This window comes from Salmo salar, chromosome 13 (genome assembly GCF_965601325.2).
Source record: "Salmo salar chromosome 13, fSalSal1, whole genome shotgun sequence".
Classification (NCBI taxonomy): Eukaryota; Metazoa; Chordata; class Actinopteri; order Salmoniformes; family Salmonidae; genus Salmo; species Salmo salar.
Genome location: NC_138303.1, coordinates 50,830,104 through 50,849,261, shown reverse-complemented (window position 1 = coordinate 50,849,261; position 19,158 = coordinate 50,830,104). Strand labels below are relative to the sequence as shown.

General features: G+C 43.1%; 1 protein-coding gene across 6 annotated transcripts in view; it reads left to right on the top strand.

Moving 5' to 3' along the window:
• The window catches only part of plch2a (phospholipase C, eta 2a), a 178,856-nt gene that overhangs the window by 98,657 nt on the left and 61,041 nt on the right, over nucleotides 1-19,158 (top strand). For all 6 annotated transcript variants that reach the window (XM_045693350.2, XM_045693351.2, XM_045693352.2 and 3 more), the window contains 3 exons: nucleotides 3,365-3,511; nucleotides 17,709-17,952; nucleotides 18,847-18,976. In XM_045693350.2, coding sequence (XP_045549306.1) covers nucleotides 3,365-3,511; nucleotides 17,709-17,952; nucleotides 18,847-18,976 — 521 coding nt within the window. The remainder of the gene's footprint in view (nucleotides 1-3,364; nucleotides 3,512-17,708; nucleotides 17,953-18,846; nucleotides 18,977-19,158) is intronic.

Genomic DNA, 19,158 nt, shown 5'->3' with positions numbered 1-19,158 from the left:
CCCAGGCATTGTAGGGAGGTCATACAGGCACGTGGAGGCCACACACACTACTGAGCCTCATTTTGACTTGTTTTAAGGACATTACATCAAAGTTGGATCAGCCTGTAGTGTGGTTTTCCACTTTAATTTTGAGTGTGACTCCATATCCAGACCTCCATGGGTTGATAAATTGGATTTCCATTGATTATTTTTGTGTGATTTTGTTGTCAGCACATTCAACTATGTAAAGAAAAAAGTATTTAATAAGATTATTTCTTTCATTCAGATCTAGGATGTGTTGTTTAAGTGTTCCCTTTATTTTTTTGAGCAGTGTATATAATATTTTTTAGATTTTTTTTTTCCTTCACATTTTCAAACAGTCCATTTATATTTTCCAATGGGGCGATACATTTGGGTGAGGTTGTTTTCTCACCTGAGGAGCCTTGTTTCACTGCCCCCCCAAAAAAGAAACCATCTAGTGTTCAGAGAAATAACAACACAATATCAAATACAGGTAGTCTAGTCAAATAATTAACATCCAATCACATTAACCATTACTCTCTCACGGGAATTCCCCTTACGGTCTGTATGTAGCCAAAAGTAGCTGCTGCTCATTTTGGTATCTGTACTGATGGCGCAAAAGCCATGACAGGAAGACATAGTGAAGTGGTAACGCTCGTGCAAGCAGTTGCTCCCGACGCCACTTGGGTACACTGCAGCATCCAGCGAGAGGCTCTTGCTGCCAAGGGAATGCCTGACAGCTTGAAATACGTTTTGGACACCACAGTGAAAATGGTTAACTTTGTTAAAGCAAGGCCCCTGAACACTTGTGTATTTCCCGCACTATGCAATGATATGGGCAGCAACCATGTAACGCTTTTACAACATACAGAAGTGCGCTGGTTATCAAGGGGCAAAGTATTGACACATATTTTGGAATTGAGAGACAAGCTGAAAGTTTTCTTTACTGACCATGATTTTCACTTGTCTGACCGCTTGCATGATGAAGAGTTTCTCACATGACTGGCCTATCTGGGTGATGTTTTTTCTCGCCTGAATGATCTGAATCTAGGATTAGAGGGACTCTCCGCAACTATATTCAATGTGCGGGACAAAATTGAGGCTATGATTAAGAAGTTGGAGCTCTTTTCTGTTGCATTAACAAGGACAACACACAGGTCTTTCCATCATTGTATGTTTTTTTTATGTGCAAATGAACTCAAGCTTACGGAGAATGTCAAATGTGATATAGTGAAGCACCTGAGTGAGTTTGGTGCGCAATTACGCATGTACTTTCCCGAAATGGATGACACAAGCAACTGGATTAGTTATCCCTTTCATGCCCTGTCTCCGGCCTCATCGAAATTGCAACAAGCAGTTCTGTGAAAATGTAATTTAATCACAAGCTCCTGCCTTGGCAAATCGCGCTGTTAAGACACTGAAGCCCTTTGCAACCACGTACATATGTGAGAGTAGATTCTCAGCCCCCACCAGCATGAAAACTAAATACAGGCACAGACTGTGTGGAAAATGATTTAAGACTGAGACGGTCTCCAAAACAACCCCACATTACAGAGTTATGTGCATCCTTTCAAGCACACCCTTCTCATTAACCTTTGGTAAGTTATTCACAATTTTCGATGAACAAATAAGGTTTTATATGTAAGATGGCTAAATAAAGAGCTAAATGATTGATTATTAGAATATTATTATTTGTGCCCTGGTCCTATAAGAGCTCTGTCACTTCCCACGAGCAGGGTTGTGACAAAAACTCACACTCATTCTTATGTTTAATAAATGTATCGTATAGTGTGTGTGTGGCAGGCTTACAACGATGGCAAAAAAACAACATTCGAGAGTGAGCTGACCCTGGTGCTAGAGGGGATATGCAGCTTGAGGTTGAATGTTTGAAGGGCTAGGGGACTATAAAAAGTTTGGGAACCACTGCCCTGGAGGAAATTGACACAGGCAGTTTGGGGTTCGGGACTGCATGGAATTAACCAGGGCCTCTGGGCCCATTCTCACTATTGACCAATGAAAGCCCAGGGAAGCCAAATCAATGGCAATCTATCTATCACTGGGATGTCTGTACTACTTTAGCCTAACATAGCAGGCGTAAAAGAAATGCCTGAGCGGAGTTCCCACAGGAACCTAGGTTAAAGATGGCTGTATTCCTGAATGCATCCGGTTGTTGGCAACTCTGCTAAGGGTGGTAGTACTTATACACCACACATAATGTTTATGGAGATGTTTATGATAATAATCATAATGGTATTATATATTAGTCAAACATGATTCATTCATAGGATGTTATTGACACCTGACAGTTGAGAATCTGGCATTGGAGGCTTCAGCCTTAGCCCAGGGTTGTGTAGGGCTAAACAGTGGCACTGCACAAGCTAAATAGGGATGCCATTACCTGGGCTATCTGTGGAAGAGCTGTCAAACTGAAACCAAAATTATGACCTGAATGACCGAAATCATGCCCTAAATGTGCGATATTTTGGTGCCGCTCTGTTTTACCCATTTTCCTCTTGAGGCATGTTTGGTGCTGTGCGAGAAGTGGTCTCGCCTCAGCACTAGTGTTTAACAATGTCTTCTGTACAAACCAAATGGATTCGGGTAGCTAACAATAGCTAACCATTTATTTTCTTCCGCACTAACACGGTGTAAAATAGGTGTCTGGTTCAGGGGATTTAAAAAAAAGAAATTGCTTGGCTCTGCCCTCTCCCCCTTCATCTCCCCTTCCCTCCCTCTCTCTGCCTCCCCCTCTCTCTGTCACTCTCTCTCTCCCTACCCCTCTCTCTTGCCACCTCCCTCTGTCCATGTCCCCTTCTCTCCCTTCCTCTCTCCCTTCCTTTCCCCTCTCCCTCTCCCTCTCTCCACTTTTCTCCCTCTCCCCCCTCTCTCCCCCATTTCGCTCTCCCTCTACCCTCTCCCCCCTCTTTCTCTCTCTCTCTCCACCCGTCTCCCCTCCCCCTCTCCCCAAAATCCCCTTCTCACTCTCTCCCCCTCTCACTCTCTACCCCCTCTCCTCTCACTCTCTCTCACTCTCCCCTTCTCTCTCTCCCTCTCTCTCCCCCTCTTCCTCCCTCTCCCTCCAAGTAAAACACAGGCTGCTGTGAAAGCCATATCCAATGCAGTATGTGTGAGCGCGACCTTGTGTGAGTAAATGGTAAATAAATGTTTATCTGCCTTGAGCTCCAGACTGAAATGAATAAATAAATTGATGCTTGACAACAAAACCTACTCGCACTCCAATGCAATACACACAGCCTCCCTCATTATCCCAGACATAATTTCTTAAATACACACACTCTCTCACTCTTACACTCGCACTCTTACTCTCACACTAACTTCACGCTTTCTGTGTTTTTCTCTCCAGTGGAGAAATGCATGAGCTCCATGCAGACAGGGACCCAGATGGTGAAGCTGCGCGGCGGCTCCAAGGGACTGGTGCGCTACTTCTACCTGGACCAACACAAGTCCTGCATCCGCTGGCGGCCTTCTCGCAAGAACGAGAAGGCCAAGAGTGAGTAGTTTTACTATTTTACTTCATGGCTGAATGATTGGCTGACCTGCTTAGACCTGGAATTAACAGGAGTTAAGTCTTTGTAGCCACACAATCTGTTTAATAGTAGAATGACAAAGCCAAGAGTGAGTCTCTTTTACTTTACGACTGACTGACTTGCCCTCATCCAGTGTCTCACGTTCTGTATCAACCTGGATGTAACAGGAATTACGGCCCAGGTTCAATCAGATCCAGCGTTAAGCCGGAGGGGGTGTGACTGCGTTAGAGCTGTCAAATCGGTGAGCGGCTGCTCGTGTGGTCATTGTCACAACGCCTAACCCATCCCACTCGCTTTAGAAGTTCAGAATGAGAAAGGCTATATAAAAATAATGACACTTGCGTTCAAAATCAATAAACAAAATAATAAGGATTTATATCGGCCTACTGTGACAGGGCTGCATGGGATTATTACTGATGCGACTCGGCACATCCAATGGAAATGTCCGTGATAGGTATAACGTCGGAAAGCTCCAATGCAGTTACAACTCTGACACACCTCCGACATCGCCTAAATAAAAATGATGAAACTGATATGCGGGTGTCGGTTATCGCGGGTTAAGGCTGAACTGATTGAATCTAGACTTAAGTATTTATAGCTCCACGGTTAGTTTCATAGTACATATTAGTACATATAACATGTTTGCATGAATGTCCCTTTAGTCTGTCTTACATCAACAATCAGCACTTCCATCTCTCCCACTAAGCTTATTACCATAGTCCCAAACAGCAGAGGAATCATTGAGGATTCACCTCAAAGTTGTTTGTGTAGAAACAAAATGGCCCCGTCTCACAGGAGGCACCAGGCTCAGTTTACTGCTGCTCGCTTCGTAGCCTCTAGCCCAGCTCCACCACCGCCATGGGAGTTAATAAGCTTCTTAAGTAGCCTCAATTATTCATCGGCTTTAATCTGCCAGACCAGCGTTGCTTGATTCAACACATTGAGCCAGGAAAGGCGGAACGCAGGGACCTCCAGAGAAACGACTGGAGCAGGAAAGGAAATTAGAATAAGAACCCCGGAATCTTCCATTATGTCACATGGGATCGGATTGGGAGATACCCTAATGAGCACAGTCTCAGGCTATGCGATGGAAAACAAAATCAGCATTTCTTATTGGACAAGTCTATTGTAAAGAACACGACCCTGCCTTGCCGGGGCAGTTTTAGTGGTGGGGAGTTGAGACAACTGGGTGAGAAAGGTAGAGGTTGTTTTCATGCAGTGACAACAATCATGTCAACACAAAACTAAAAGACACCAGGCCACATGACAGCACAGTGACCCTACAGAAGCATATATTTTTTTTTTTTGAAAGACGGTTCTTGAGAGGGCCACGATCACATTCCCGGCCCCAGATAACTGTACACTTCTGCATTATTTATGAACAGGCCTTATTCAGGGACCCTTTCATGCTTTTTCCCCCGTCTCCACCCGGGAGCACACAAGCACCATGCGTTGTTGTTATTCAGCGTGTCGGCTTCACCTTTGACATGTAGTCTTGTGTGTGTTGACAATCTCCAATCAAACTGGTTTCAGGTTTCCATTCAACTAGGAGGCTTCTGTGTGACCTGAGATGCATACTGTACCTGTGCGCATGCATGTGTATAGCATTTTTCTGTATTTTTTCTTTCAATTTGAAAATATGGAGTACTGTAGGTTTTTTAGATTGCATAAATCACTCCTCTCCTATAACGATGCTCTGTGTCTATTCTAGAATTAACACTGTCTGTGTTTTTTAACAGAAATGCATCCACAAGCATAATTTTATTAGTATTGTCATTGCCGTGGGTGTAGGTGGCAGGGAAGTCAGGCGCAGGAGAAACCAACTTGATGTAATTGGAGTAGTTTAATAAGATAAAAACAAACTCCAAAAACCAACGTACATAAAAATAACATGGGTAACATAACCCATCGCACACCTATACAAAATACACGAAACACAATGACACCAAACAATCTCCGACAATAACATGAGGGGAAACAGAGGGTTAAATACACAGCATGTAATGAAAGGGATTGGAACCAGGTGTGTAGGAAGACCAGACAAAACCAATGGAAAATGAAAAATGGATCAATGATGGCTAGAAGATCGGTGACGTCAACCGCCGAGCACCGCCCGGACAAGGAGGGGCATCAACTTCGGCAGAAGTCGTGACAAGTATATTAATAGATTCGTCAATTACCATTATCTAAGTGAGTTTCATCGAGAAACTTCCCTAGATAATTCCTTTGATACAGCAGTAGCAATACAAGGATATAACATCTACAGAAAAGACAGAAATGCTTATGTGTCACGCCCTGACCTGAGAGAGCCTTTTTATGTCTCTATTTAGGTTTGGTCAGGGTGTGATTTGGGTGGGCATTCTATGTCTGTATTTCTATGTTGGGGATTGCTTTGTTTCAGCAGGGTATGGCTCCCAATCAGGAACAGCTGTACATCGTTGTTGCTGATTGGGAGTCATACTTAGGCAGCATGTTTTTCCTTTGGGTTTTGTGGGTAGATGTTTTCTGTTTAGTGTGTTAGGATACCTGACAGGACTGTTTGGCTGTCGTCTGTGTTTCTTTGTGAAGTGCCTTTTTTTCATCTAAAATAAAAGATGAACAAATTCCATGCTGCACCTTGGTCTACTACTTCAGACAGCCGTTACATTATGATTGAAGTGTTGCGATATACAGTACCAGTCAATAGTTTGGACACACCTACTCATTCAAGGGTTTTTCTTTATTTTTTACATTTTAGAATAATAGTGAAGACATCAAAAGTATGATATAACACAAATGGAATCATGTAGTAACCAAAAAAGTGTTAAAAAGTGTTAAACACTTCAAGGTAGCCACCCTTTGCCTTGACAGCTTTGCACACTCATGGCATTCTCTCAACCAACTTCACCCGGAATGCTTTTCCAACAGACTTGAAGGAGTTCCCACATATTCTGAGCACTTGTTTGCTGCTTTTCCTTAACTCTGCGGTCCAACTCATTCCAAACCATCTCAATTGGGTTGAGATTGGGGGATTGTTGAGGCCAGATCATCTGATCCAGCACTCCATCACTCTCCTTCTTGGTCAAATAGCCCTTACACAGCCTGGAGGTGTGTTGGGTCATTGTCTTGTTGAAAAACAAATGATAGCCCCAATAAGCACAAACCAGATGGGATGGCGTATCGCTGCAGAATGCTGTGGTAGCCATTCTGGTTAAGTGCGCTGTCATGACGTTGGCCTCTTTTGGTACAGGGAGGACAGTTGACCCCTCCCTTTTGCACCCAATCCACCCTGTGTGTAAAGGGTCGTAAAAACTCTAAAATTCCAGCAGATTCTCTGGCCACATGGCCCATAGAGAGACACAGGAAATTCTTCCAACTTATAGAATTGGAGAGCCAAGCGACATTTTGTGTTCTGGAGAAGGTATGGAAGATTGGTGAAGAATCCAGCTACGAACTGATCCGCTTGGTACAATTTTGTGATACTCAGAAGAGACAATATAGCCATATTACCATAAAACTGTTTATATAATAGCATCATAATGGTTGTATAGAATGTATTAATAAGGATAAAGCTTTTGTAAGACATTGAGATGCTATGTACTAATGTAATGTGATAGAATTGTATTTCTGTAACCAAATCTAACTCAGTCATAGGCATGCCCCCAGGGACCCATACAGGACCAGGCGTCATTTGACAAGCCTGTTCTATGGGCACTATAAAACACCCCCGGATTTACATTTCTTCAGACCAGGCCTACACGCCGATGGCCAATAGGTTTTACCTTCCAATTCCTCTACTGAAAGTGAACCATACCACGTGGTTAACTTTTAGACTATTGATACCGACAGAATAAGAACAAGTCTTTGATATTAATTATTAGTCTGCAGCTAAGTAAATTATATAATTGAACGCGAAGACCAACGAAACAACCATTCGATGACGACATTAATGAATGTCGCTTTGAAAGATCCATTCTAACCGAGAGAGAGACTCTCCATCAGAACTACTCTCCAACAAGAATCAGAACGACACACTGAGCGTAAATATATATTGATTGCAATTGTTCCCGAATGAGTGAGCCTTCAATTGTCAATTGTTAATATTAATGAACTCTGTGTAACTGCCACAGCTGACCTTTTATGATCCATTGTTCAACAGGCCGACCTGCCTGTTTAGCCCACAAGGGCACATTCCTATACCAATCCTTTGGGACGATAATTACTGTTTGTATGTTTTTCTGTTAATTACTTAGTGTAGTAAATAAATGATTTTAAGACAATTGATGTATGGATGATTTTAGTAAAGACTGGGTTCGTGCAGATACAACAATTTACGACGTTTGGAATGAGACTGGACTAGAGGTAAAATACACCAATTAAACTAGAAGATAATCGGCCTATACTATAATAGAATATAATATTATAGTACAGGAAAGTTATATTAGGAAAATTATAGCTTTGTAATCTGAATATTCTCCTTGGTGCCCCGATCTCCTAGTTAATTACAATTAAACGATTAATCAGTTTAATCGCGTGATAATAATTACAGGGAGCTAATTGATAAACATATCTTCCGTTTAATGGTAACCCAAAGACACGACAGCGCCTTGAATTCTAAATAAATCACAGACAGTGCCAACAGCAAAGCACCCCATACACCATCACACCTCCTCCTCCATGCTTCACGGTGGGAACCACACATGCGCAGAGCTTCCCTTCACCTATTCTGCATCTCACAAGGACACAGCGGTTGGAACCAAAAATCTCAAATTTGGACTTATCAGACCAAAGGATGGATTTCCACCGGTCTAATGTGTTTCTTGGCCCAATCAAGTCTCTTTTTCTTGTTAGTGTCCTTTAGTTGTGGTTTCTTTGCAGCAATTTGACCATGAAGGCCAGATTCACACAGTCTCCTCTGAACAGTTGATGTTGAGATGTGTCTTTTACTTGAACTCTGTGAAGCATTTATTTGGGCTGCAATTTCTGACGCTGGTAAATCTAATTAACTTATCCTCTGCAGAAGAGGTAACTCTGTCTTCCTTTCCTGTGGCGGTCCTCATGAGAGCCAGTTTCATCATTAGCGCTTGATTATTTTTGCAACTGCACCTGAACATTTTTTCCAGATTGACTTACCTTCATGTCTTAAAGTAATGATGGACTGTCATTTCTCTTTGCTTATTTTAGCTGTTTTTGCCATAATTTGAACTTGGTGTTTTACCAAATAGGGCTATCTTCTGTATACCACCCCTACCTTGTCACAACACAACTGATTGGCTCAAACACATTAATAAATAAATAAATTTCACAAATTAACTTTTAACCTCTCTAGGATAGGTGGCACCAAATCGTCCCACCTACGTAACAGCCAGTGTAATCCCGTGGCGCGTTATTCAAAAACCTTAGAAATGCAAAAACTTCAATTTTTCAAACATATGACTATTTTACACCATTTTAAAGACAAGACTCTTGTTAATCTAACCACACTGTCCGATTTCAAAAAGGCTTTACAACGAAAGCAAAACATTAGATTATGTCAGCAGAGTACCCAGCCAGAAATAATCAGACACCCATTTTTCAAGCTAGCATATAATGTCACATAAACCCAAACCACAGCTAAATGCAGCACTAACCTTTGATGATCTTCATCAGATGACAACCCTAGGACATTATGTTATACAATACATGCATGTTTTGTTCAATCAAGTTCATATTTATATCAAAAAACAGCTTTTTACATTAGCATGTGATTTCAGAACTAGCATACCCACCGCAAACTTCCAGTGAATTTACTAAATTACTCATGATAAACGTTCATAAAATACATAACAATTATTTTAATAATTATAGATACAGAAGTCCTTAATGCAATCGCGGTGTCAGATTTTAAAAATAGCTTTTCGGCAAAAGCACATTTTGCAATATTCTGAGTTCATAGCCCGGCCATCACGGCTAGCTAATTTGACACCCACCAAGTTTGGCCCTCACCAAACTCAGATTTACTATAAAAAAATTGGATTACCTTTGCTGTTCTTCGTCAGAATGCACTCCCAGGACTTCTACTTCAACAACAAATGTTGTTTTGGTTCCAAATAATCCATAGTTATATCCAAATACCGCCGTTTTGTTCGTGCGTTCAGGTAACTATCCGAAGGGCCCAGGCTGACCACTCACAAACAGAGCTGCTGTACTTCGCCAAGAGACCACAGACACCCCATTACACTTTCTGGCGCCTTCTCAGAGCCAATGGAAGCCTTAGAAAATGTCACGTTACAGCAGAGATGCTGTATTTTTGATAGAGATGCAATAGAAGGAGAACAAATTGTCAGACAGGGCACTTCCTGTATGGAATCTTCTCAGGTTTTGACCTGCCATATGAGTTCTGTTATACTCACAGACACCATTCAAACAGTTTTAGAAACTTTAGAGTGTTTTCTATCCAAATCTACTAATTATATGCATATTCTCGTTTCTGGGCAAGAGTAGTAACCAGTTTAAATCGGGTACGTTTTTTCTATCCGGCCGTGCAAATACTGCCCCCTAGCCCCAACAGGTTAATGGAAATGTATTCCAGGTGACTACCTCATGAAGCTGGTTGAGAGAATCCCAACAGTGTGCAAAGCTGTCATCATGGCAAAGCGTGGCTACCTTGAAGAATCTATAATAAAAAATAGATTTTGATTTTGTTTAAATGTTTAACACTTTTTTGGTTACTACATGATTCCAAATTTGTTATTTCATAGTTTTGATGTCTTCACTATTATTCTATAATGTAGAAAATAGTACAAATCAAGAAAAACCCTTGAATGATTATGTGTGTCCAAACTTTTGACTGGTTCTGTATGTTCAGAGCCATATTCCTGTAAAGCATAGAGAGGATCTCATGTCAAATGATGATGAAGTTTTGTGTTTGCAAGTTCACCTGCCTCATCTAAAGCCTGCTATAGGCCACCAAGTGCTAACAGTCAGTATTTGGATATTATGTGTGCAATGCTTGATGGTGTGTGTGATGTTAACAGAGAGGTCAATTTTTTGGGTGACCTGAACATTGGCTGGTTAGCAACTAGCTGTCCTCTCAAGAGGAACCTTCTAACTGACCCAGGTTATCACTCAACCAGCTAGAGTGCATACCAATAGTATTGGATCTGTGATACCCGCTTTTGATCATATCGTCACTAATGCTACAGAGCTTTGCTCCAAAGCAATATCAATTCCCATTGGCTGTAGTGACCATAACATTGTAGCAATAGCAAGGAAAGTCAAAGGTTGGGCCTAAAGTAATTTATAAGAGAATATACAAAATGTTTTCTCAGGACTCTTTTGTTGAAGATGTAAAACATTTATGTTGGTCTGATGTGTATGAGGAAGTGAATCAAGGTGCAGCACTGGAAGTATTTGTTAAGAAATTAACTGTGAGAACTGTTAAAGCCCTTTTGGACTGATGATGAATTAAAAAATTGTATGGTTCAAAGAAATTATGCAAAACTGTGACAAACAAGTCAGGCTGCTCAGCTGATTGGTTGGCACACTGTAAATTGAGAAATGTTTTGACTAAACTTAAGAAAAAGAAGAAACTATATTATCAAACCAAGATAAATGACATAAAACACAGTGGGAAAATACTTTTGAGTACCTTAAATTATATCATGGGCAGAAGACCCAATTCACCTCCATCGTTCATTGAAAATGATGGGTAATTTATAATAAAACCTTTCGATATTCAATGACTATTTCACTAGTAGTGGAAAAACTAGGAAGTGAAATGACAACATTGAACAGTGAATCAGTGAAACATTTGAATTTGGTCAAGTTAGGATGGTAGCAGACTGTATCCCCCCCCCCCCCCCCCCCCCCCCCCCCCCGCTACATATTTAACCAAAGCCTAAAGGAGTGTGGGTGTCCACTGGCATGGAAGGAAGCCAAAGTAATTTCACACCCTAAAAATCGTAAAACACCCTTTGCTGGCTCTAACAGCCGCCCAATCCGTTTGCTGCCTACTCTTAGTAAACTGATGGAGAGAATTGACTAAATACAATTCTATTTTTCAGAGAACACGTTAACTGCTGACTCAGATGACAGATGATTGGTTAAAATAAATTGATAAAAGATGATAGTTGGGGCTGTATTGTTTTATTTCATTGCAATGATGTGATGTTATTGATCATACATTGTTATTGAAGAAGCTCACTCCCTTCCATCTCCAAGTACTCAAGCAAACAGCAAAATGACCTTTAAAAAATGATTAAACGTCATCTCATGGAACAGCAGGGACTGTGACGGGACACACACACACACTCTTAACACACACATATTTTTGTATTATTATTATATATACTGCTCAAAAAAATAAAGGGAACACTAAAATAACACATCCTAGATCTGAATTAATGAAATAATCTTGTTAAATACTTTTTTCTTTACAAAGTTGAATGTGCTGACAACAAAATCACACAAAAATAATCAATGGAAATCCAATTTATCAACCCATGGAGGTCTGGATTTGGAGTCACACTCAAAATTAAAGTGGAAAACCACACTACAGGCTGATCCAACTTTGATGTAATGTCCTTAAAACAAGTCAAAATGAGGCTCAGTAGTGTGTGTCGCCTTCACATGCCTATATGACCTCCCTTCAACGCCTGGGCATGCTCCTGATGAGGTGGCGGATGGTCTCCTGAGGGATCTCCTCCCAGACCTGGACTAAAGCATCCGCCAACTCCTGGACAGTCTGTGGTGCAACGTGACATTGGTGGATGGAGCGAGACATGATGTCCCAGATGTGCTCAATTGGATTCAGGTCTGGGGAACGGGTGGGCCAGTCCATAGCATCAATGCCTTCCTCTTGCAGGAACTGCTGACACACTCCAGCCACATGAGGTCTAGCATTGTCTTGCATTAGGAGGAACCCAGGGCCAACCGCACCAGCATATGGTCTCACAAGGGGTCTGAGGATCTCATCTCGGTACCTAATGGCAGTCAGGCCACCTCTGGCAAGCACATGGAGGGCTGTGCGGCCCCCCCAAAGAAATGCCACCCCACACCATGACTGACCCACCGCCAAACCGGTCATGCTGGAGGATGTTGCAGGCAGCAGAACGTTCTCCACGGCGTCTCCAGACTGTCACGTCTGTCACATGTGCTCAGTGTGAACCTGCTTTCATCTGTGAAGAGCACAAGGCGCCAGTGGTGAATTTGCCAATCTTGGTGTTCTCTGGCAAATGCCAAACGTCCTGCACGGTGTTGGGCTGTAAGCACAACCCCCACCTGTGGACGTCGGGCCCTCATACCACCCTCATGGAGTCTGTTTCTGACCGTTTGAGCAGACACATGCACATTTGTGGCCTGCTGGAGGTCATTTTGCAGGGCTCTGGCAGTGCTCCTCCTGCTCCTCCTTGCACAAAGGCGGAGGTAGCGGTCCTGATGCTGGGTTGTTGCCCTCCTACGGCCTCCTCCACATCTCCTGATGTACTGGCCTGTCTCCTGGTAGCGCCTCCATGCTCTGGACACTACGCTGACAGACACAGCAAACCTTCTTGCCACAGCTTGCATTGATGTGCCATCCTGGATGAGCTGCACTACCTGAGCCACTTGTGGGGGTTGTAGACTCCGTCTCATGCTACCACTAGAGTGAAAGCACCGCCAGCATTCAAAAGTGACCAAAACATCAGCCAGGAAGCATAGGAACTGAGAAGTGGTCTGTGGTCCCCACCTGCAGAACCACTCCTTTATTGGGGGTGTCTTGATAATTGCCTATAATTTCCACCTGTTGTCTATTCCATGTGCACAACAGCATGTGAAATGTATTGTCAATCAGTGTTTCTTCCTAAGTGGACAGTTTGATTTCACAGAAGTGTGATTGACTTGGAGTTACATTGTGTTGTTTAAGTGTTCCCTTTATTTTTTTGAGCAGTATATATATTTTTTGTATTGTTTGTATATCGTTGTGTTTTTTAAATTTGTGCGATTGTCCTTGTCTGTTATGTTTTGTGTTTTTTTGTGGACTCCAGGATGAATAGGCTGCAAACGCTAATCTGGATCCAAATAAATAAATAAACCATCAAGACATATTGGCTGGACCTCCTCCAAGCATTACTCAAAGGCACAAAGGCTTTTGAACTAACTGTATGGGAATGGATTGTTTTGCTCAGGTTGGATGGCCTCTAGGTCAGCAAGTTAGTATTTTCAAGGGAATTATGCATGTTCAACAGCTCCACGACCCAAGGGGCTGGCATATAAAATAATAACATGGAGAGAGCTCAACCTCAAAACCAGCCAGAATATATTTTATTAGCTCCCAAAATAGGTGATCATCCCTAAAGATTACTTAGTCAATCTTCCCGAAAACAGGCCAACGTGATAGCATACACTTCTCACCTTTTCTGTCTCAGAACATTGAGTGGGCTTGAGGTAAACTCAAAATGGCCACCACATACAGTTGAAGTCAGAAGTTTACATACACTTAGGTTGGAGTCATTAAAACTAATTTTTCAACCACTCCACAAATGTCTTGTTAACAAACTATAGTTTTGAAAAGTCGGTTAGGACATCTATTTTGTGCATGACACAAGTAATTTTTCCAACAATTGTTTACAGACTGATTATTTCATTTATAATTCACTGTATCACAATTCCAGTGGGTCAGAAGTTTACATATAATAAGTTGACTGTGCCTTTAAACAGCTTTGAAAATTCCAGAAAATGATGTCATGGCTTTAGAAGCTTCTGATAGGCTAATTGACATCATTTGCGTCAATTGGAGGTGTACCTGTGGATGTATTTCAAGGCCTACCTTCAAACTCAGTACATCTTTGCTTGACATCATGGGAAAATCAAAAGAAATCAGCCAAGACCTCAGAAAAAAAGTGTAGACCTCCACAAGTCTGGTTCATCCTTGGGAGCAATTTCCAAATGCCTGAAGGTACCACGTTCATCTGTACAAACAATAGTACGCAAGTATAAACACCATGGGACCACGCAGCCGTCATACCGCTCAGGAAGGAGACGCGTTCTGTCTCCTAGAGATTAATGTACTTTGGTGCAAAAAGTGCAAATCAATCTCAGAACAACAGCAAAGGACCTTGTGAAGATGCTGGAGGAAACACGTACAGAAGTATCTATATCCACAGTAAAACGAGTCCTATATCAACATAACCTGACAGGCCACTCAGCAAGGAAGAAGCCACTGCTCCAAAACCACCATAAAAAAGCCAGACTACGGTTTGCAACTGCACATGGGGACAAAGATCGTACTTTTTGGAGAAATGTCCTCTGGTCTGATGAAACAAAAATAGAACTGTTTGGTCATAATGACCATCGTTATGTTTGGAGGAAACATGGGAGGCTTGCAAGCCGAAGAACACCATCCCAACCGTGAAGCACGGGGGTGGCAGCATCATGTTGTGGGGGTGCTTTGCTGCAGGAGCGACCGGTGCACTTCACAAAATAGATGGCATCATGAGGGAGGACAATTATGTGGATATATTGAAGCAACATCTCAAGACATCAGTCAGTAAGTTAAAGCTTGGTCGCAAATGGGTCTCCCAAATGGACATTGACCCCAAGCATACTTCCAAAGTTGTGGCAAAATTAAGGACAACAAGGTCAAGGTTCTGGAGTGGCCATCACAGAGCCCTGACCTCAATCCTATAGAAAATTTGTGGGCAGAACTGAAAAAGCGTGTGCGAGCAAAAACGTTTCACCCAAGTTAAACAATTTAAAGGCAGCGCTACCAAATACTAATTACATTTACATTTACATTTACGTCATTTAGCAGCCGCTCTTATCCAGAGCGACTTACAAATTGGTGCATTCACCTTAAGATATCCAGTGGAACAACCACATCTATATCTTTTATTTTTTTGAGGGGGGTTTTAGAAGGATTACTATATCCTATCCCAGGTATTCCTTAAAGAGGTGGGTTTCAGGTGTCTACGGAAGGTGGTGATTGACTTCGCTGTCCTGGCGTCGTGAGGGAGCTTGTTCCACCATTGGAGTGCCAGAGCAGCGAACAGTTTTGACTGGGCTGAGCGGGAACTGTGCTTCCGCAGAGGTAGGGGGGCCAGCAGGCCAGAGGTGGATGAACGCAGTGCCCTTGTTTGGGTGTAGGGCCTGATCAGAGCCTGAAGGTACGGAGGTGCCGTTCCCCTCACAGCTCCGTAGGCAAGCACCATGGTCTTGTAGCAGATGCGAGCTTCAACTGGAAGCCAGTGGAGTGTGCGGAGGAGCGGGGTGACGTGAGAGAACTTGGGAAGGTAGAACACCAGACGGGCTGCGGCGTTCTGGATGAGTTGTAGGGGTTTAATGGCACAGGCAGGGAGCCCCGCCAACAGTGAGTTGCAGTAATCCAGACGGGAGATGACAAGTGCCTGGATTAGGACCTGCACCGCTTCCTGTGTAAGGCAGGGTCGTACTCTGCGAATGTTGTATAGCATGAACCTACAGGATCGGGTCACCGCCTTGATGTTAGCGGAGAACGACAGGGTGTTGTCCAGGGTCACGCCGAGGCTCTTAGCACTCTGGGAGGAGGACACAATGGAGTTGTCCACCGTGATGGCGAGATCATGGAAAGGGCAGTCCTTCCCCGGGAGGTAGAGCAGCTCCGTCTTGCCGAGGTTCAGCTTGAGGTGGTGATCCATCATCCACACTGATATGTCTGCCAGACATGCAGAGATGCGATTCGCCACCTGGTTATCAGAAGGGGGAAAGGAGAAGATTAATTGTGTGTCGTCTGCGTAGCAATGATAGGAGAGACCATGTGAGGATATGACAGAGCCAAGTGACTTGGTGTATAGCGAGAATAGGAGAGGGCCTAGAACTGAGCCCTGGGGGACACCAGTGGTGAGAGCACGTGGTGCGGAGACGGATTCTCGCCACGCCACCTGGTAGGAGCGACCTGTCAGGTAGGACGCAATCCAAGAGTGAGCTGCGCCGGAGATACTCTACTCGGAGAGGGTGGAGAGGATGATCTGATGGTTCACAGTATCAAAGGCAGCAGATAGGTCTAGAAGGATGAGGGCAGAGGAGAGAGAGTTAGCTTTAGCAGTGCGGAGAGCCTCCGTGACACAGAGAAGAGCAGTCTCAGTTGAATGACCAGCCTTGAAACCTGACTGATTTGGATCGAGAAGGTCATTCTGAGAGAGATAGCAGGAGAGCTGGCCAAGGACGGCACGTTCAAGAGTTTTGGAGAGAAAAGAAAGAAGGGATACTGGTCTGTAGTTGTTGATATCGGAGGGATCGAGTGTTGGTTTTTTGAGAAGGGGTGCAACTCTCGCTCTCTTGAAGACGGAAGGGACGTAGCCAGCGGTCAAGGATGAGTTGATGAGCGAGGTGTATGTAAACTTCTGACCCACTGGGAATGTGAAGAAAGAAATAAAAGCTAAAATAAATCATTCTCTCTACTATTATTCTGACATTTCACATTCTTAAAATAAAGTGGTGATCCTAACTGACCTAAAACGGAATATTTACTAGGATTAAATGTCAGGAATTATGAAAAACGGAGTTTAAATGTATTGGGCTAAGGTGTATGTAAACTTCTGACTTCAACTGTAGGTACCAATATTAAATCCTTTTGGGAAAAACATGTTAAATGTTGTTGAACATCAAGGCAATTTCTTCCTGTAAAATATAATTACCATGCCATAAGTGTTTCCTCTTAATAACGTAGCTCTCCGGGCACAGCATTCAAATTCGTAGCGTTTTTTGTTATTGTATTTTGTCTGTATCATATTGCCTAAGCCTCATAATTCAGACTTCTAAGTAATAAACTCAATATAATATGAATATGAGGGTTATAAATGGATTTGCTTCATCGAGTGACTTTTCCTGATTTTTCCTCTAATAAGTGTTAATGGTCTACATCGGAAGTGCCTCAGGTTTCCCTTGAATAGTTCCTCTTTTAACATGTGGATTTTTCACACTACTGAGCTGGGCTAAATGAAATGGGCCTGGTTATGCATTTTTTAGGCGCTGAAATGGACAATTTGAAAGGGAAGTAACTAAGCCAAAACAGTATGGTTCAGGTTGGCATGATGGTTTGAAAAGGGTCATGTAAGGCCCAAATTCAACGTCAACAGTCAGCTTTTCATTGTTTCACCTGAGTTTTTCAGCGTGATGGTGAACTAACCTTTATTTCCTATCTCTCTCCCTTTTTCTCTCCCTCCCTCCCGCCCTCGCTCTGTCCAGTCTCCATCGACTCCATCCGAGAGGTGTGCGAGGGAAAGCAATCTGAGATCTTCCAGCGCTACTCTGAGGGCAGCTTCGACCCCAACTGCTGTTTCAGCCTGTATTATGGCGAGCGCTTGGAGTCCCTGGATCTGGTGTCCAGCACAGGCGAGGAGGCGCGCACCTGGATCACCGGCCTCAAGTACCTGGTGGCGGGCATCAGCGACGAGGACAGCCTGGCCAAGAGGCAACGCACCCGTGATCAATATCCTTACCGGGGCAATGGGCATGTTAGGCTATCTCTGGGCATGGGTAACTGGACAGCCGGGTCATATTCATTAGTGCACACTAGCAAAATGTTTTGCAGCGGAAAATTAGCATTTGTAATTGGACAGGTTTAGCTAGTCCCTCCCGGTTTCAATCTGTTTTCTTCCGTTGCCTAATAAATAGGACCCACAGGTCAATGACATTTCTATTCAGTCAGTGCAGGTCAGGAGAATAATTGAAATACCATTTTTGGTGAGGACTTTTCAATACTTGAATTGGTTAAGATGATTCTGAGTGTGGATAATTAATAATGATGCTAGCTCAAATGCACACACACTAAAGTTCCTTCTCTCCCCATATGCAGACTGACACACACACAGTCTTCCGTGCTGGCATGTCAGCAAGGCTGATGTGCTGATAAAAGAAGGGCAGGTGAAGGCTGCCGGAGGCACCTATCACATCGTCTCGATCAGAGACGCACACAGATGGTTTGCGCTAAATTTAGACTCGGCTGCGGAGAGTGAGAGCTGTGTGAGAGATCAAAAGGGTTTGCCTTGTTTCAGAATGGTTTGGGCTCTGAACCGCAATTCACCTTCTCTAAATATTCTGAACCACCCTAGCTGTAAACCTTTTGTTGCAGATGATACTTGATTAATTGATTAATCAATCAATAAATCAATCAATCAATCGATGTGAACATCTGTGGATAGTTAATAGAACACCAAGACCGCATTTAAACGGGCAAGTACCCGTGTCTGTACGTGCCCGTGTCTGTGTGGGTGTCCGTGTCTGTGTGGGTGCCCGTGTCTGTGTGGGTGTCCGTGTTTGTGTGGGTGTCCGTGTTTGTGCTTACATGTGTGTTATCCATCCTCAACACCTGGTTGACTGGTACGTGGCTGAAGCAGACATTTGCGGAGGCGGATAAGAATGGCGATGGCAGCCTGAGCATCAGTGAGGTCCTGCAGCTCCTCCATAAACTTAACGTCAACCTACCCCGCCAGAAAGTCAAGCAGATGTTCAAGGTACACTACAGTCATATTTTTATGTTAATAATAATGTAGCTTTAATAGCACTTTGAATTACAAAGATAATCTCAAAATGAGAGGGAGAGAAGGAGTGTTATCAGTGACAGCAGGGCTGCTTAGTGGCCTTTTTTACCAATGTGTGTGTTTCTCATTGGTTTGTTGTGGTAGGGACGCACTAC